Raw genomic sequence first — 18,182 nt, 5'->3', positions numbered from 1 at the left:
AATATCGAACTTCCAACATATTTCACTGGTAACACAAGATATCCCAAGAATAATATGAATATGATAAGTTGACGACCTCGTCAAGATTGACACACTCCAGAATTACTCAATAACAATCAAACAATGCCCTTTGTCACCCGCTTTCGCTGGTCCGGCCAGTTTTCTTATTGTAGGGTCGGCCCGTTTCCGGTCCACTGGCATTCCAGCCATGTCTTTAGGCATGTTGTCTTCCTTTCCCGGAACTGACCCGTACTCTTGAAGATGAACATACTAATACTTGAATCATATAAGACCTAGGATGTCCTCTGGAAACGGTTCATTCTTCTTTGTTTGTATCAAAGGGGAGATGCGGATGTTGAATCTTGCAATCACGCCTTGGCGGTTCCGGACGCGGATCATGATGTACTACGTATGCATGCATCGTTGGTATGCTATGCTATGCCGCCCCTTGGTCTTACTCCAGTTCGGCCCATCTGGAGTAGAATCTATGGTGTGGGTGCCGAGTCAAGTCTAGGGTAAGCTGGTTCTGAATCATGGTGATGTCTTGATCAGCGCTGGTGATGTAATATCCACTTCCTGACAGGATCCGCGACAGGCACGACGCTCTACGTCTTAGCGCCGAGATTAACTTCCCATACCACTGGGTCGGTGGATACACAGCACACCCAGCTTCATCTTGCCACTTCCAAGCACTCCGTATGTAGTCATCAGGTGTGCAGTAACTATTGCAGTAACTACTCAATACTTTCATTACTCGCTCCGCGCGCTGACAAGATCACAACTCGACCAGTTGGATGAGGCCGAAGATAGACAAACAAAGCGTAGGTACAATGGACGAGAACTCCTGTAGAGGAATTTATAGCCAGAAACCCGGAGCATCCCTCCGACAATAATCAGTTAACAAACAGTATAACAAACAGGAACCCCGAAACGCCGGCCAATGTGGAGAAATAGACAGAATGCAAAGCGGAAATTGTGTACACAGAGACAGACAGAAGAATAAGCACCCAAGGTTATAGAACGTTGAATCATGAGCCAGAGTGCCGAGCGTATAATCTATAAGAAGTATGAAAGGCCGAACCATGAGTGGAAAGGACAGTGCTAACATATGTACCAAGAGGACAGACAGGGTGCCAACGGAGGAACTTGCAATGGGGCCGCACGCCCAGACAATCCCATCACTTCTGATTGGGATAGACCCAGAGTCTAAGGCGGAGTAGGCGTTTGGCGGACTTCCTGCTCGTCAGACCGCTGCTTCTCGCGCGTGCGCATATACATTCCCTCCGACGGAGTTTCCGCTGCCGCAGAGGGATTTATCGAGCGGGGAATCGCCTGAGATAGTTGCTGCTGTTGCTGTGCGACAATCTCCCTCGCATAGAACTCCACAAGCATCGTCCCGTACGCTTCAAGCTCTTCAACAGGAATCGATAGGCGAAAGTCGTTCAACAGTAAGAATTGAAGTTCAAGGTGGTTGAGCTCAACCAGCGGCAGTCCGCCAACCTGTAAAGAGTTAGAGATCATAGTCTGATCGTATGATATGAGGAAGCCACCTTTGCATATCGAGAATTAGTGTAAAATACGTCCGAGAAGAATTTACTGGCACAAGTTACGCCTGCGATAACTAGCCGGTGAATGTTGAAACTATCAACAACGAAAAAGTGGGAGAACTGATCCTCATCCTCCTGTGGTTGGAGAGAGGGCGATATGGACGACGGACTGGACGGGTCTTGTGCTGCGATTCCCGACGAGGATGGCGGGGTTACCAACGGCGAGGCTTGTGTCGCATGTGTCGACGACCGCTCAGCCGACGATGGCCGTGAACTGTTGCCACTGGGCACGGTAGACGTGCCATCCCAGCGACGTCGTAACCGGTCGAGCTGGCCCTTATTGACCAGTTCCGTCATGCGATCGAAATATACCAGCAGACTGAGAAAGACCTCATACGTTGTAGGACAGTACTTGTGTATCCTTGTCAGATAGCTGAGAATACTGATGCTGGGCACGTTTTTGCCGTGGAATGCAAGCACACTGGTAGCTTGCGAGCTCAGAGTGGTGGTGCCATCCGGGGGCGGAATGTGTCGATGAACCGACTCGTGATGCAGGTCATTCGTCGTGGTAATTTTCATCAGCAGTCCAGCAACCATCTCGATTATGTCCGTGACCGGCATGGAACTAATCTCGTACTGGCGCTCTTGGCCCCACTGCCCGGGTACCTGATCCCTCTGCGCGAGGAACTCTTCGCTGGCAAAGCTTTGGATGTGTGACAAATCACGGACTTTGATCCGACTCGGAGAGTTCGCCTCGGAACCCCCCAAGGAGCGGAGGGACTGGAAGGTCGGCCTTAGCTGAGGCGAAGCTGGAGAGGACTGACTCCCCATATGCGGTGCCGAGGTTGGTACCGTTGTTGTTGATGTTGCATGGCTGCCACCAGTGTGATGAGAGGAAGAGTGTGCTGCAGGATGAAAAGCGGTGCCCGGGCGCGATGATGGATGGTGGGAGGTGGTAGAGGTCATTGAGGCTGATGGAGGATGAGTGTAGACGGATCCCGGAGTGGCAGAGGAGGCTCGCGTGGATGGTTGGGAACTGGGTTGAGAGGGCCGACTGATGTAGGCCGGTACATCATGGGTTGGGTGGGAGGGGAGGCGAGTAGAGCCGGCGGCGGAGGTTGACGGCGGGGCTGTGGATGAGGTGGGGGTGGTATTGGACGAGGCCGACCTAGAGCTCCCGGACTCCAGGTGTGACGAAGGGTGGTGAGAGGGCTGCTGATGAGTTGAGGACCGATACACTGATTCCGAAGAAGTGATGGCGCCTCCCAACATGTTGTAGGAGGTATCCATATAATCCGATCGCGGATGGTTAACGACGACCGATCCCATATCAGAGCCGACGGGTTTAGAGAGGTCAGACGCGGGTGCTTCTACTCGGTACAGAGCCGGCGGCCGAAAGTCAGCGATTACTTTGAAGACCAGTGATGAGGGGAAGGCCAAACAAGGAACAGATTCCTCCGTAAGGCATTGCAAGAGGGACAAAGCACCAGACAGCGAGAGGGGAATGGAGAGAGATACCGGCAGGATGATTAGGTTCAGTCAATGATCCAAGAATGGAGGACAGTCTGGATCTGGAAGATCGTGGCGCGGAGGGTCAGAGCACCTGGGGAGGGGAGGGTGTGTATGTAGTAGTAGTAGCTACAAGAGTAAAAGTAGGAGCAAGCAGTTTAAACGTGAACCCGACCCAAGCCTGAAGCGGGAAGGGAATCACAAGCGATAGACGGCAATGGGATGGTCCATTGCGATGAATCAGCGAGGGACAGGACAGGACAGGACAGGACAGGACAGAACAATCCGGGGCGAAATGGGGGAGAATGAGGAGGAGGGATGAGCAGACAGGCACGGAGAGCACTATCAGGTTATTGAAACAAACCGGACTGAGGGGAACGGAGGATAAGGGGAATGGGGGGATTAGGGTGGCGGAGAACGGATGGGAAAGGTGGATTTGGGGTGAGTGAATGGAATGGATGGATGGATGGATGGATGGATGATGCAGGAAGGGAACTAGAGACTCTCGTCCCGGCAAGGTTGGGGGATCCACACCCGGCCATGGCCCAGTCAATCATCTCCCATCCAACCTTTGCCCATGTTACCAACATCCACACCCTCTACATCCCATCACCCCAAGTTGATTGATCAAATGGCAGGAGAAGCAAGACGAATAAAGACGAGTATTCATTGACACCTGGAAGGTTCTCAAGAATGCGACCTGACGAAGATATGATACCATGAGATGATCCATCATCTTTTGATTCACCTACAGACTGGCTATCGACCTTACCGGGTATCACTAATTGTTCTACTGGATCTACTCGGGTCCAGGCTGCACCGGAGACATCCTTACTGATTGGTACAACAGGGTCTCCCCATGAAGGTTCCTTGCAGCGATATCAAGCAAGTCACCTTGCCGACCGCGCAGAATGAGGAAGCCCTGTCGTCATGAGATCGCATCAACAACCACTCTTAATACCTGCTTATCTTCAACCAACTACTTACTACTTACCTGATAACTAGGGAGTAATATTGTGACTGATTGATGATTATCTATCCATCATCCCAAGAAGAAGGATAAGGCGAGACTGCGACTAAGGAAAGAAGGAGACGCACACCCTCACTCACTCTCACTCACTGTTCAGGCCTAAACCAGATAGTCGCATTTAGGATCATCCTCTGCTTGGGGGGTGCAATGGGCGAATGGCGGCTCCTCTGCCGCGCAGGTGTCCAGCAGCGCCGACTGATTGGTGGCGGCTCCAGACGCTCTAGAGGCAATGGCAGCCGTCATTGACCTACCATCTATCCTGGCCTGGCCCCCTAATTCCAAGCTAGCAGTTCCTCAGACAGTAAGTATTACAGGATTAGTTGATGGCTCTCAAGTTCAGTCTGTGGGTAAGCAGCGGGGAAGCTATTAATCTAACGGTGCTCCGTAGTGGTATTTAGTCTAGATGATGTGATCGTGCCATACTCCGCGCGTGGGATCCATGGATGGTCAGGACTACTGCCCGGTAAGTAGTCTGGGATATCCGGAATTAGTCGACCCCGTCTGTCTAGTGACCCTGGCTCCCCTAGATAAGGGCGGATCATCCATTACTGGGGACAGCCTAACGGTCAAGTGATAGTGCCTCAAGCAAGCAAACTATAAGATGACGGGAAGCGACTCCTGAAGAGCGCTATCAATTACCCACGCTATCACATCCCCTCCCCTAATCTAATATCCCATTCGGTGAAGATACTCCCCGTCTTGATTCATATCTAGCAGTCTCAGATCTGAAAATTTCCTGTCTTAATCTGAGGCAATAGCACTACTCTGTAGAACATATGAATAGCTCGTTTAGCAGCTAACAACAATTAAATCATCGTCCCGTATAGATACATTCGTTAATTGGTAACGCCCGGTCCAGTGTAGCCCGTGTCCGGCAGGTAGAGGTGTCGCTGGGCGCCCCGAGACGTCAGCACCACCAGTCGGATGACACCACCCGAACTGCCATCCCACTTGATCGCTTCTTGCAGTGCTCCGCGGACGAAGTTGATGCCTTCCTCCTCTGTCATGTTCTCCCTCCAGTGGGTATCACAGTAACCATAGATATAGGTCGATCCGGATCCGCCAATGGAGTACGGTTGCTTGTGAAGAGACCCGCCCAAGGGTATCGAATACACCTGACCTCCGTGCTTCGGGTCGTATCCGGCAATGATAATACCGGCACTATGAGTGATTGGTCAACAAAGCTTGCTCCTTCCAGACTGGCCCGGTGGTATGCCTACCTTAGCATGTCCTTGTTCTCGTAACATAGCTCTTGGAACAGCGATGCGGCGACCTGAGTACTCGGCGCCTCGTTGTTGGTGATTGCGTACATGTTGAGGTGGTAGGACACGATGTCTGCCACAGCCTGGGTGTCCGCGGCGGAACCTGATCGACAGCACCAGATTGTGTCATGGACCTGCGTCAACTTGTCGGTGACTCGGTTGGCGATGTAAGCTCCGGTTGTCGTCCGACTGTCTGCACCCAATATAACACCATCCTTGAAGTTGATCGCCATGCTGTATTTCGTCAATATATCGGACATTGCCTCGGGGCTGACTGAAACTCACATCGATGTTCCTAGGCTGTACCGATGAGTTAGTGACCATTCTCAAGTCTCATTGGGCAAATGGTTGGGGGACATACTTTACTTCTCCGCTCTTCAAGTGGTTCATATCAACGTGGATGCCATCTGCAATAACTCATTAACTCCTGCTCGACACATTATCATTTCATAGCACGAGACCACTAACCCTCGCCCAGCATCCCCGTCATACCGTGACCGACCATGATGGCTGATTGGAAATTGACAGACTGGGTGGATATTTCCTGTCTAAATAAAGCTATCCCACCGAAAGAAACAGGGTGTGATGGTGATGAAGCGTGGATGGAAAGCAAACGTTAGTGCAGCGATGGTCAGAGGTGGTTATGAGCTCTGACGGAGCTCTCCAGGCAGGTGAACGCGTTACGTTGGCAGCTGGAGCTGATTCCGCCGGGCGGTGAGAGACAGCCACGTTCCTACTGGGTGGTTCCTCTTCCCCCGCAAGCCTCCTGAACGACTTCCCCCAGCCATAGAAAGCAGCCCCCGATGAAACAAACCGACGCATTATCTCCCGCTCCAGGCTGCAGGGTATCTCGCCGGATCGTGACCCTCACCACTTGAATTTCCCCCTTCCTGCATTCTCCAGCGCTCCGATCGTCAATTCAAGCATTTCCACCTTCTCCGTTCCAGCCGCACCGCACCGCCTTATCTCTCCGCGACACTGCCTGGTTAGCCAGTCTACTACCATGTCGGAGTCGCCGCCCCCACCGTCATGGAGTATCGCCGGCATGGCCAACAGTGCCGTGCAGTTCTTGCGATTGCCAGTTCTGGCGTCTTCCGGATTGGCTGTGGTAGCCAGCGGTCTTTTGTACTTTAAGCAGAAGTTTGTACCCCGGCATCAGACGTCCATGGACCACATTTCAGTGGCGTGTCGTTAGACGCTGACCCCTTTTGCAGTGAGCTCATTTATCCTCGCAACGTGCCCGTGGATGCGCGGACAAATGTCCCCAAGCCCCAACAGTTTGGAATCACAGACTACGAAGATCTACAAATCCCGACCCCCGATGGAGAGTCGTTAAATGCCCTGTTCATCCGCCCTTCGCGCAAACGTATAGGCCCGAGTATCACCGTGTTGATGTTCCATGGAAATGCCGGAAACATCGGGCATCGCATCCCCATCGCAAAGGTTCTACAAGATGTCTTGGGTTGTAATGTCTTGATGGTGGAGTACCGTGGTTACGGTCTGTCAACAGGTACACCGGACGAGGCGGGCTTGAAAATCGATGCTCAGACGGGGCTAGAATATATCCAACAGCGACCGGAAACCCGAGACAGCAAGATTGTGGTATATGGACAGAGCTTGGGTGGAGCCGTGGCGATTAACTTGGTTGCCAACAATCAAGCCAATGGTGCGATCGCTGGACTAATCCTTGAAAACACATTCCTGAGTATTCGCAAACTGATTCCCACGTAAGTCCTGCTCTATGACTGCTTGCGGACCCAGGCGATGTTGTCCACGTCCTAGGCCAGGCAATGCTGACTCGTCTTATAGGGTCTTCCCTCCTGCTCGTTACCTTGCCCGGTTCTGCCACCAGTACTGGACCAGCGAGGATATCCTACCTAAGATTACACAGGTCCCCGTTCTCTTCCTGAGTGGGCTGAAGGACGAGATTGTCCCGTGAGTGCCCTCAGGAATTGTTGTACAAGCTGAGTCCCAGCACGTCACTAACATGCAGCTTATGACCAGACCATCCAACATGACTCAGCTCTTCGCTATCTGCAAATCCGACCGCAAGGTTTGGCGTACACTTCCAAACGGAGGACACAATGACAGCGTTGCTGAGCCAGGCTACTTCGAGCATATTCTCTCCTTCGTGAGGGAGGAAGTCCTCGCGGACGGCCAATAAACCGGCCGCCGAGATGGTATTGGGCAGCTCCACGATCTTCAACCATTGACGTGAATCGGTCACTTTTATATCTCGGATCGCTCTGATGACAATGATGCTTTCCTTGGTGCTGTTCCTTTACCAACTGCCAACGAACTCATGACCACTTTCGACCCTTTGCTCTCACAATATCCCTTTCTGCGAAGACTACTCGTCCGCAGTCATGTCTAGGGCAAGGTTCTTTTACAGTGCCCTTCACATGTGGCTGTCGTTACATGAAGAAGAACTGCTCCTTATACACCCAGTTTAATTTCCCTTACGACTTGTTCCCCAACAGTCCGTCTGCTGCGGTTTCTAATTCAGACCCCTTAATCCAACGCAGCATTGGTTCGAACACTGTAGCCATATCAATTATGTTTCGACAGCAACTTGCTCGCCTGTTCTTTGTCATTGCTCCCTGCGTGGAGTCTACCTTTTTTGCCTCATGATATTCATGCTCATGGCGTTATTGACTCTGGTTATTGTCTCATCATTTTCGCACTGCTTCCAAACCCAGGCGGTGTTTAGCTTGTTTCATCTGGCTGCATTGGCTGAATGCACTCATGGATTTATGAGTTGTGAATCTACGCGTTCGCACTAGAATTAGGAAAGACCTAGCAGCCAAGACCGTCTATCTAATGAAGATTCCATCTAGTCCAATGGACGAGTTGTGTTTAAAACAAATATTCTGCGACTCTTAGGATCGATCGTACTGTGTACTAAGTTATAGCTTCGTAGGAGTAGGCATGCCATGCACTGCTAAAGAACATAATGACTCAGCAGCATAGTGGCGCTGCACAAGGCACGGCCCCACGTGGATAATCGGCGAGCGGAAACGTCCAAGTCAAGCCATCAATTAATGGCTCATGCCATCATGCAAAGTTCAATAGTCATCCCACCCGTTCGTTGCTGGCAACCTCCAGCTCCCTAAGTCCTTCATTCTACATACTCGCCGCCATTGTTTCGCTGTATATTTCTTTTGTTCCACGTTCTTTCGCCTGTCGTTCCTTCTTTGATTAAACAGGACACGAGTCCTCTAACCCCCGTACCAAGCATACCCTAGACGGGCCACTTGGCGATCTGGCCCGCCATTGACGGCATTGATTTGCGATATCCTCGAAACCCACCACTTTCGTACCCACCATGGCGAACCGTCAGATTACTCGACGCATTCTCATCAGTACCGCGATTGCCGTCTTCCTGCTCTTTGTTTTCTTTATCCGACCTGAAGGACCGCCGAGTCCCGCGATCCGTGCCCCTGGTCACCTGGAGAAGTCTACGCAGGCCGTGGTCTCCAAAGATGACCTCACCAAGGGCGAGGTTGTGATGCCCCGGCTGGGGAATGCAACCGCGAAGTAGGCTAAAGCCAAATGCTATTTCGCAATCTTGACATTTACTGATCATTCACCACCAATGGCAGAGCCGAATTGGGTCGTGCGACATGGAAGTACTTCCATACCATGCTAGCTCGATACCCCGAGGACCCGACGGAGGAGCAGCAGGAAACTCTTCGCTCCTTCATCTACCTTTTTGCGCGACTCTATCCATGGTACCTACCCACACTCCTTTCTCTCTGCGCTGATCGTGGCTGCTGACTGTTTATCAGTGGAGAGTGCGCTTCTCATTTCCAGGGTCATCTGAAAAAGTACCCGCCGCAAGTTTCGTCGCGCAACGTGGCTGCAGGATGGGGCTGCTTTATCCACAACGAAGTGAACACCATGCTCGAAAAGCCGATCTTCGACTGCAATAATATTGGGGACTTTTACGACTGCGGCTGCGCCGAGGATGAGGAGGGCGAGGGTGGTGAAACCTTGAAGGATAAGAAGAGTCAGAGCGCTGCTCGAGACGAGGTTGATAGCGATGATGCGGTTTCGCCCGTTGAGATATCCAGGGAGCCGTTAGTTACGTCTTTTGATTACCACGGGAGCGAAGATACTGATCAGACGATCTAGGACTACGCGGGGTTGAACAGAACCGCAGAACTTGGTATCTAATCCGTGCACCTGGTTGCGTTTATACCCAGTACTTGTTCTTGCATGCTCCACCAGCGCAGGATCGCTGGGTGCATGGGGCCAGGAGCAGTACATTAGCGTATGATTTCTACAACCACACTCATTCAAATTCCGCATTATCGTCCAGACTTTGTACTTTGCATGTGAATTTCATCTGCCCTGTAAGCACCCGGACTTCCCGGAAAGGGCTTCGCTTCTCACACAACAATTGTGAGAGGTTAACAGGAATTCTGCAGTCACACAGCTGTAAACGAAGCTTCCAGCAGTTTCTCATCATAGGCGAGCAAGCGATGGCCGGGGCGGCCGGTAAGGTTGCGAAAGTATGCGGCATCGCGCGCATGACTGCAGAGATGCATCTGACTGGCGCGGCTGACCAAGACTAACGTAGCCTGTTGCTGAACACAACAAGGCACGGTGTATTGCCTCGCTCCGCTACAGCAAACCTCTATGGACAATTTCCCAGTTTGCGATATAGTCAACTAGTCAACTAGTATTACCGACACCACGCTGGAAGTGTCAGCGACGACAAGGCTGAAACCTGACTTCAAATAGATGAAACACTCCGCCATGGGGATGCCCGATTCGCGCGCGGCCCGGGCCACAAAAATAGAAATAGATGTCGTTAAGCCAGCGCCAGCGGCATCGCTTGAACCGAGCCTGGCTGTCAACCAGAGGGTGGCTCGCACCGAAAGTCTAATCAACTGTAGACTGACGATCTCACCCACCTCAAGCCTATGGAACAGGGAGGTATCACTATGCCTAGATAGCTGGCGATGGACTCGTATCGGAATCCTCCCGCATCATCTGTAGGAGCGTCTTTCTTTCGCACCCAGCGCCACACTAATCGACCCGGTGAAGGCGGGTGAAGCTGGCTGGTGACTGGTTGATCCGACCATCTTGCTGCACGGCGTCAGGTCTCCTGATAAGTCCGTGCTGATGTCCGGATGCGCAAGCGCTACACCCGTGGTCTACTTGATCCGCAGGTCATCATGTCGGCGTTTGCATGGGAATCCTGGGCCTCGTCGACCGAAGGGCGCGTTTCAGGTCTGGGAGTCCAAGTCAATCTGACTCCTGAAGGTCATGGTGGATGATGAGTATGAAGAGGGGATATGCTGTATTCGACGTTTTTAGTGGAGCTGTTCTTTGAGCAGGTCGTATTCTCAGCGGTAAGAAGGAGGCGCATAAATTCTATCTAATTATCTTGTCTTCTTGGATTTGATTGCGGGGTTGGAGGGTCATGGCCTGATTCGTCAGGTACCAAATGCCTACCATAAGGTTTGGAACAATCCCAAAGCAGATAAGCGCCACCCAGAGTTAATTCTGGACTTTTTACTTTTTGGCCCTTTTTTGCTCTTTTCTTTTTTTGGCGAGGGAACAAGAAGCAAAAGCACAGCAGTGAGACGCAGAGGCGAGAGAACAGGGAAGCTTTTTCTTGAAGGCGCCGAGTGCTTGGGATCCAGTCCGCATTTATTTATCTGACCTGCTTTGCTTATTCTGCTCGGCTTGTCCGACCATCCCTCGTATTTGTTTTTGCGCCGTCAACAACAATAACAATCACCACCACTTCCACGACTACCACCATTACCCATTTGTTTAAGTAGGATTGAATTGGATTGGACTTCGTCGTCGCGCAGGGATCCATTCGTTCCAGAAAATATTCCATCGCTTGGTCGGCTTATTCCCCGACAGGTTCAGTGCGGGTCCCGACAAACTAGCGCCCTTCTCAATCGCCGTCTTTTCTTCTTTTTCTTGCCTTGCGACTTTGAGTTCTCAATATATCACTGGGAAAGTCCCGACCCGTGCAGACACTTGAATAGTACGCGCGCCACATCGCCGGGTCATTCAATATGGTTTCCTTCTCCTGCGAGGTGAGTTGTCCTTGTCTCTCGTTTGTCACGAGCAGCATCCTGCGCGGAACTCTGCTGGAACTCATGCTAACTCGCTGCCTCTTCTCGACCTCCAGGCTTGCGGCGATATCCTCACCAAGAAGAAGCTTGATCCCCATCGCAACCAATGTCGCGGCGCCACCTTCACCTGCATCGACTGCATGGTGCACTTTTACGGAACTGACTATCGGTCGCATACGGTATGGCTCTTCTACCCCTCCGCTTGTGCTTGTTCCGCGAACTATATACTTTGCGCTTCGTCCAACGGGTCGGAACTCTCTGCTATAACTGCTTGTCTGATTGGTGGATCTGAGGGCTCGGGCTCTTGTTGGAACAGTGCAGACACAGTTGGTGCACAGGAATGGGTGACTGACTTGTCTTCTTAGTCGTGTATGACCGAGGCGCAAAAGTACCAGGGCGCGCTCTACCGGGAGAAGCCTACGAAGAACCAACGCAAGGCACAACAGAACAATGGCAAGCAGAATCAGAAGCAGAACAACGCTCATGGTCACCGCGCCCCGTATGTCGAAGATGCGAACGACACCGATAACCCGCCTGCGGCTCCTACTCCCCCGGTGACTGGAAACGACAAGTCCCAGGAAGCTTCTACGAATGGAGATAAGCAAGTCAATGTCTTTGACTACTTGGTGGCAGAAAAGACCCCCAACGCGTCCAAGGTCTCCCTGGGCGGATCTAAAGAGCAGATGAAGATGGTCGCCAATGCTCCCTCTGTCTTCGAGCCTAGCAAATCTCTGACCCGCGCCGACACCGATGCGGAGGAAGAGAACAAGAACTACGACGTCGCATACGAGGAGAATGGTTACTCCTACGGAGCTGGACCCATCAACCAGTCGGTGTATGACGGTAAAGCCCCGAACGCCTCCATGGAGTTCATGACTCCGGCACCGAAGAAGAAGAAGGATCGTTTGCGCGGCGAGGACAAGGTCAACGGCACGACCAGTGAGAAGAAGCGCAAGCGCCGCACCGACGATCATGACATGGAAGAAGCCGACACCCCCATGTTGGATGCGCCATCCAGCGTTCTGAACAACCCGGGCACGCCCATGCTGAAGCACTCTGGTCTGACTGGTGGTCTGGATCGGATGCTCCGCTCGCCGTCTCAGGACGGAGAAGACCACCCGCGTCGGCGTTACCAGGACCCCTCGTCACCCATCAAGCGTTCTCGCCGGGACAACAAGGACGCCAATGGTGACGGTCTCGGAATTTCGATGAAGAACCGCGCTGAACGTCTTGTGTCGTCGATGTTTGGTGGATCGTCGGTCTCAGGAAGTAGCGTGAACAGCCGCGAAACCGGCAAGGCTGCCCGGGCCAGTCGACGCGGGTCTCCGGACGAGGGTCGTTCCAAGAAGTTGCCCAAGGTCCGCAACGCCTCGAACGGCCAGGCCGAGTCTGATGTTAGCAAGAGCAAGCGTAAGAGCAGCGCTCAGACGGACGGTGATCGGCCGTCGCGCCGTCAAAAGCAGATCGAGCACACCGACTCTCGCCACGACGATAACGGCCGTGAAGTGGTGGTGTACCAGCAGAGCGGCGTCCCCGATGGCCTGCAGCGCCAGATGGCTACTCACTTCCTCTCATTGGTGACCAAGGGACCGGAAAGCACGCGCGGGTTCTCTGTGAACAAGGTTCTGAAGCGATTCCACCGCGATTTCACGGACGAGTTTGACGACAGCGACCGTGGCCGCGATCAAGGCCGCAGCCGTGCGGATCGGGAGCGCAGAGCCGATGATGAGAAGGAGCTGTGGCGGACACTGCGGTTGAAGCAGAATGAACGGGGTGAAGTGGTGCTTTTCTTCTGATTTTGATGGGTAATACGAGCATGGCATGGAGGCAAATATATTCCTTTCTTCTCTTCTGATATCTTTTGACTGCACTATTTTTGTTGTGCATAGCGATTGTGATGTGTGGATGGCTTTTTGAGGATTCATTTCAATATGTATATTGGCTTTATTGATTGCAGCTAATGGTTTCGCTGGCAATCATTGGTTATTTCCCCTTTCAATCTATTTCTCGGATCTAGAATCTGTAGAATATGCGGTCCCACTATGAGTAATCTTCGATACAGGATGACTCGAAGGCGCAGCAGCACCTCTTCCAGCATGAGTCACTGGCCGATAAGGCCCTGGTACAACCCTATTAGGTTAATTCCCTAAAATCCTGCCATGAATGCACTGTAGTTTATTAGCAGTGTTAACCCACAAGCCATCATTGGATGGGACATGACCCGTTGCCAGCTGCCACTCTCCATCAAATCTTCATCTGTCGCCACCCGAACCACCTCCGAGCTCAGGAACCATCCGAACCACCATCAAATTCCATCCCTTTGATCGCTTTCTCTTCGCTTACACTTATCTGCTTTTCTAGCCTGCAAGGCATTTCTTCTTCTTACCTTCATTTCCTTTGTTTGCTTGGGGAGTGTGTCTACTGTTGAGGAAGGGTTGTTGTATTCCCTCGTTCTTTTATTTTTTTCCTTTCCCGTTCACACTACTACTCACTTAATATCTGGATCGGCGGTTATCGCCCATTAGCGCTGGTGCATGATTGTCCTCCCACCACCGCCACCGCAAACCTCTCACCCACTCTCAAGGACCCTGGAGACGCAGACCATGTCCGCTACTTCTGCAGCTCCAGCTCCAGCTCCCGCGGCTGTTGGAGCCTCCAATCCTCATTCCAGTACCCCGCGCCCGAGACGCGGTAGAGGCCGTGGTGGCCGCGGTCGACAGACAGCGAATCCAGCTCAGGCTCAGACGCAAACGCAGACTCAGGCAGCACCAGATGCACAGCCTCACACTCAACGCCAACTACCTACGGAAACGACACCGAATGGAGATGCACCGCGTCCGCCGCGAGGACCGAGGGGAGGCAACAAGAGGGGAGGAAGAGGGGCAGGCGCGAGTCGTCGGCCACGCGGTGGCGATCAGGCTACACTTCCCGCTGGACGGACCTTTGGAGGAAGATTGACGAGGCCGGAGCAGGAACAGGATGGTCAAGCGATACCCGGTGATGGGGTGGATGATGCAGGGTTGAGGGCCGATGCGCCTGTGTTTGTGCCTGGTGTTGTACCGCAGCAGCCAAAGGAAGAAGTTCCCAATGGCGCAGCGTCTGCGTCTGGCACTGGGAGAGGAAAGGGAAAATCGAAGGCGAAGAACAACGGCAGCAACAGCGGTGGTAATCAGAAACAGCCTCGGTCTCAGCCGCCGCCGCCTCCGGCCAAAGTTACGACAAAATCAACGGCTTCCGATATCGCTACGCGGATTCACGAAGATATTGCGCACAATCTGTACGAATGTCCGATTTGCACGAGCGAGCTGGGAAAGAGGTCGCGTGTTTGGTCTTGCGGGCTCTGCTGGACGGTCTTCCATTTGAGCTGCGTGAAGAAGTGGTCGAGGAACGAGGGGGCGGCGGCTGCTCAGCGACAGGATGGTGAGAATGGGGAGAGTAGTGCGCCTCGCGCGTGGCGCTGTCCTGGTTGCAATCTGCCTCAGGAAGTGTTTCCCTCGACTTATACTTGCTGGTGTGAGAAGGAGGTTGATCCGCGCTCGTTTCCTGGCCTGCCGCCGCACTCGTGTGGACAGACTTGCGCAAGGACGCGCAAAGGTTGTCCCCATCCGTGTGATGCGACTTGTCATGCTGGGCCTTGTGCGCCTTGTACGGCTATGGGGCCGACGCAGGATTGCTTTTGTGGAAGGAACTCGTCGACGAAACGTTGCCAGGATACGGATTATGAGAACGGCTGGAGCTGTGGTGAGATCTGTGGTGATTTGCTACCTTGTGGAGAGCATACCTGTCCCCGGCCGTGTCATGAAGGCTTGTGTGGCTCTTGTGAAGAGAAGCTCGAAGCACGGTGTTACTGTGGAAAGGTACAGACCGAGATGCTGTGCAGTTCGAAGGACGAAGAGTTGGATAGTGAATTGATGCGGGAGGACGACATCGAGGAGTGGACTGGCTGCTTTAGCTGTGGAGATGAGTGCAGTCGCCCCTTTGATTGTGGTGTTCATTTCTGCCAGAAGAGCTGCCATGCGCAAGATGCACATCCAGCTCACTGTCCGCGGTCTCCGGATGTGGTCTTTGACTGCCCTTGCGGAAAGACCCCTCTGGACCAGATTGCTGGCTATTCGCCTCGGACGTCTTGCGAGGATCCGATCCCGAATTGCACCAAGCCTTGTGGAAAGCCGCTGGCCTGTGGACATCCATGCACCAAGGTCTGCCATACCGGATCTTGTGGGCCCTGCTTCCAGAACGTGCCCATCGAGTGCCGCTGTGGACGCAACACATTCACAACAATGTGTCCTCAGGGTAAGATGGAACCGCCGCAGTGCTTTCGCATCTGCAAGGCCGGCTTGCACTGTGGCCGTCATGCCTGCACTGAGCGATGCTGCCCCGGCGAGCAAAAGGCCATCGAGCGTCAGGCTATCCGCCGGAAGCTCAAATCCCACCTGCGGCCTAGTGACGAGGACTTTGAGGCTGAGCATATCTGTACCCGGGTCTGTGGCCGTATGCTGAAATGCGGACGGCACACATGCCCGGAGATCTGTCACAAGGGGCCCTGCAACACCTGCAGAGAGGCTATCTTCGAGGAGATTCCGTGTAACTGCGGTCGATCTATCTTGCACCCGCCTCTGCCCTGCGGGACACAGCCCCCGGCATGCTCATTCCCTTGTGAGCGCCCGAAGCCGTGTGGACATCCTCAGACGTCCCATAACTGCCATACCGACGACGAAAGTTGCCCCAAGTGTCCATACCTGACAGAGAAGACCTGCCTTTGCGGCAAGAAAGTTCTGAAGAATCAGCCCTGCTGGCTTACAGACGCCCGCTGTGGCCAGGTCTGCGGCCAGCTGCTCAAATGCGGCTCCCATACCTGCCAGAAACACTGTCACCGGCCTGGCGAGTGCGAGGATGCTACGAAGCCCTGCCAGCAGGCATGCGGCAAGACAAAGACAATGTGTGGCCACCCCTGCACTGACCCATGCCATGCACCCTATCCATGCCCGGAGAAGACGCCCTGCAAGTCCATGATCACGGTAACATGTGACTGTGGACGACTCCGCCAGGAACGTCGCTGCAACGCAGCCAAGGCTGTGGTTTCTAAGGGCCAGCTCCAGCAAGCGCAGCGCGGGCCAGCCGTGACACCGCTATCATGCGACGATGAATGTGCTCGCCTCGAACGGAACCGGTCTCTTGCCTCCGCGTTAGGCGTCGACATCAACCCAACAACCACGGTCTCGCAATCCCTCACTTCCACCAACCTCCCCTACTCCGCCGAAACCCTCGACATCTACATCCAACTTTCATCCTCCCACCCCTTGTCCACCCTACAAACCATCGAATCCACCCTCCACACCCTAGCTACCACACCAACTGAGCGATCCACGCGGTTTCAACCCGCTAAATCATCCCTCCGCGCCTTCACCCACTCCCTCGCAGCAGACTGGGGCTTCGCTAGCGAAAGCTTCGACCCGGAACCCCACCGCCACGTCTTCGTATTGAAGTCCACTCTCTGGACCCCGCCCGTGTTCGGCACCGGCAACGGCACAGCCATTGGTATCGGCGGCATGAGTGTGGGCGACTGCGTCAAGCTGCGTGATCGCCAGCGCCTAAAGGAACAAGAAGCGCAGCGTCTCGCCGCCGCAGAGGCCAAAGCCCAACGTGAAGCGGCACGCGCACATACCAATGGATCCGGTGAGGGCGGTTGGGCACAGGTCGCTGCTTCGAAGAGAGGCAATCTGACTCTCGGTGCGGGACGGGCTTCAGCTCCTTCTTCTGCGTCTACGTCGGGAACGGCTACTCCGGCTGCCGTAGCACCGTGGTCTACTTCTACTATGTATGCTGCGCTTGATCGGGATGTTGGCGATGCGGCACAGCCTAAGAAGGAGAAGTTGGTGCTTCGGTCGGGAGTGAAGGGGTCGAGAAGTCAGGGGTCGTCGGTAGAGAGAGAGAAGGATGGCTCGACTGCTGGTGGGGGTGATGCTTAGTTCTGAATGAGTTGATGAGTGATTCTTCCAGGGCTAAACCCTTCTATGGGTCTAGTGTGGGAATGTTCATGTTGTGCTTTCTTTTTCATGATGAATGCCATTGTTGCAAAGTTTAGCGTGCATATATGGCGGCTGGGTTGTTTCAAACTACGAAAAAACAAATGGATGTTGTAATTGATAAAAGCAATAACAAATAGGAAAAATACAGATGAGTCTTATACCCTTCTTAGCATACCATACCAATTATCAATCTGGTTAAAACGAAGTAGTAGAAACATCATAACAATTAGAACTAGAATCACCCCCATTGCCCTACGCCCAGCTTTAAAAATAGATTCATCCCCATTGACTAACACCAAGAACGATCATCATGAACCACCCAGCCAGCCAGCCAGCCGCTATACATCCATACCAATAAACCCAACCTATTCAATGCTTACTTCTTCCATAACTTATTCCATTACTAATAAACGAACAAATTAAGCTTCCCACCGCCGCACCTCGTAATCAAACCCCATGTGCATGTGCGGAGTACAGACTACGAACATCCTCGTGATCGGAAGACAATCCCTCCCCGTCCAAGATCGAATCATAATCATCAGATATGATAATTGATAAGATTAGATCGATTGTGACTGGACGTGCAAAACACACTAGAGATACGTGCTATGCTGATCTTTCGTTTCAGCTTTTTTTCCCGTCAGGCACGATTGCGTTGATCATATTCTCCTTTTTGAAGGTTAGTCTACAGTAGTAGTGGTTAG

At 52.9% G+C, this 18,182-nt stretch overlaps 7 protein-coding genes across 7 annotated transcripts; 4 read left to right on the top strand and 3 right to left on the bottom strand.

Moving 5' to 3' along the window:
• Positions 1-949: 949 nt before the first annotated feature.
• Positions 950-3,215, bottom strand: BO85DRAFT_132196 (putative cyclin-dependent protein kinase complex component). The gene is made up of 4 exons (XM_025653999.1): positions 3,066-3,215; positions 1,551-2,917; positions 1,115-1,500; positions 950-1,056 (listed from the first exon to the last, which is right to left on the bottom strand). Exons 2-3 carry the CDS (start codon positions 2,874-2,876, stop codon positions 1,207-1,209), a joined length of 1,620 nt encoding a protein of 539 aa, XP_025520263.1. The 5' UTR covers positions 2,877-2,917; positions 3,066-3,215; the 3' UTR covers positions 950-1,056; positions 1,115-1,206.
• Positions 3,216-4,545: 1,330 nt separating this feature from the next.
• Positions 4,546-5,999, bottom strand: pre3 (proteasome core particle subunit beta 1). The gene is made up of 5 exons (XM_025659345.1): positions 5,817-5,999; positions 5,710-5,755; positions 5,634-5,648; positions 5,307-5,582; positions 4,546-5,247 (listed from the first exon to the last, which is right to left on the bottom strand). The coding sequence occupies exons 1-5, from the start codon at positions 5,851-5,853 to the stop codon at positions 4,923-4,925; spliced, it is 699 nt and encodes a 232-aa protein (XP_025520262.1). The 5' UTR covers positions 5,854-5,999; the 3' UTR covers positions 4,546-4,922.
• Positions 6,000-6,261: 262 nt separating this feature from the next.
• Positions 6,262-7,639, top strand: BO85DRAFT_132140 (alpha/beta hydrolase). The gene is made up of 4 exons (XM_025653998.1): positions 6,262-6,488; positions 6,563-7,075; positions 7,158-7,283; positions 7,353-7,639. Exons 1-4 carry the CDS (start codon positions 6,352-6,354, stop codon positions 7,510-7,512), a joined length of 936 nt encoding a protein of 311 aa, XP_025520261.1. The 5' UTR covers positions 6,262-6,351; the 3' UTR covers positions 7,513-7,639.
• Positions 7,640-8,673: 1,034 nt separating this feature from the next.
• Positions 8,674-9,482, top strand: BO85DRAFT_484344 (flavin-linked sulfhydryl oxidase ERV2; the record flags this gene model as incomplete). Its single annotated transcript, XM_025663232.1, has 3 exons — positions 8,674-8,885; positions 8,951-9,079; positions 9,137-9,482. 3 exons carry the CDS (start codon positions 8,674-8,676, stop codon positions 9,480-9,482), a joined length of 687 nt encoding a protein of 228 aa, XP_025520260.1.
• Positions 9,483-9,562: 80 nt separating this feature from the next.
• On the bottom strand, positions 9,563-9,988 carry BO85DRAFT_132007 (uncharacterized protein). The gene has a single exon (XM_025653997.1). It carries the CDS (start codon positions 9,880-9,882, stop codon positions 9,643-9,645), a length of 240 nt encoding a protein of 79 aa, XP_025520259.1. The 5' UTR covers positions 9,883-9,988; the 3' UTR covers positions 9,563-9,642.
• A 1,401-nt stretch (positions 9,989-11,389) lies between these two features.
• On the top strand, positions 11,390-13,245 carry BO85DRAFT_434944 (LYAR-type C2HC zinc finger protein; the record flags this gene model as incomplete). The annotated part of the gene is made up of 3 exons (XM_025658492.1): positions 11,390-11,410; positions 11,506-11,628; positions 11,815-13,245. The coding sequence occupies 3 exons, from the start codon at positions 11,390-11,392 to the stop codon at positions 13,243-13,245; spliced, it is 1,575 nt and encodes a 524-aa protein (XP_025520258.1).
• An 807-nt stretch (positions 13,246-14,052) lies between these two features.
• On the top strand, positions 14,053-17,418 carry BO85DRAFT_363993 (putative NF-X1 finger transcription factor; the record flags this gene model as incomplete). Its single annotated transcript, XM_025655680.1, has 1 exon — positions 14,053-17,418. The coding sequence occupies one exon, from the start codon at positions 14,053-14,055 to the stop codon at positions 17,416-17,418; it is 3,366 nt and encodes a 1,121-aa protein (XP_025520257.1).
• Positions 17,419-18,182: the final 764 nt, after the last annotated feature.

Source organism: Aspergillus piperis, assembly GCF_003184755.1.
Source record: "Aspergillus piperis CBS 112811 unplaced genomic scaffold BO85scaffold_2, whole genome shotgun sequence".
Lineage (NCBI taxonomy): Eukaryota > Fungi > Ascomycota > Eurotiomycetes > Eurotiales > Aspergillaceae > Aspergillus > Aspergillus piperis.
This window is presented reverse-complemented; position numbering and strand designations above follow the sequence as displayed.

Coding starts and splice junctions, on each gene's coding strand:
- BO85DRAFT_132196 (XM_025653999.1), bottom strand. CDS start 2,876: ATGGGATCGGTCGTCGTTAACCATCCGCGATCGGATTATATGGATACC. Junction 1,501..1,550: donor CTAATTCTCGATATGCAAAG/GTGGCTTCCTCA, acceptor AACTCTTTACAG/GTTGGCGGACTGCCGCTGGT.
- pre3 (XM_025659345.1), bottom strand. CDS start 5,853: ATGGTCGGTCACGGTATGACGGGGATGCTGGGCGAGG. Junction 5,756..5,816: donor GACGGGGATGCTGGGCGAGG/GTTAGTGGTCTC, acceptor GAGTTATTGCAG/ATGGCATCCACGTTGATATG. Junction 5,248..5,306: donor GAGAACAAGGACATGCTAAG/GTAGGCATACCA, acceptor AATCACTCATAG/TGCCGGTATTATCATTGCCG.
- BO85DRAFT_132140 (XM_025653998.1), top strand. CDS start 6,352: ATGTCGGAGTCGCCGCCCCCACCGTCATGGAGTATCGCCGGCATGGCC. Junction 6,489..6,562: donor CTTTTGTACTTTAAGCAGAA/GTTTGTACCCCG, acceptor CCCCTTTTGCAG/TGAGCTCATTTATCCTCGCA. Junction 7,284..7,352: donor CTGAAGGACGAGATTGTCCC/GTGAGTGCCCTC, acceptor GCTTATGACCAG/ACCATCCAACATGACTCAGC.
- BO85DRAFT_132007 (XM_025653997.1), bottom strand. CDS start 9,882: ATGCGCGCGATGCCGCATACTTTCGCAACCTTACCGGCCGCCCCGGCC.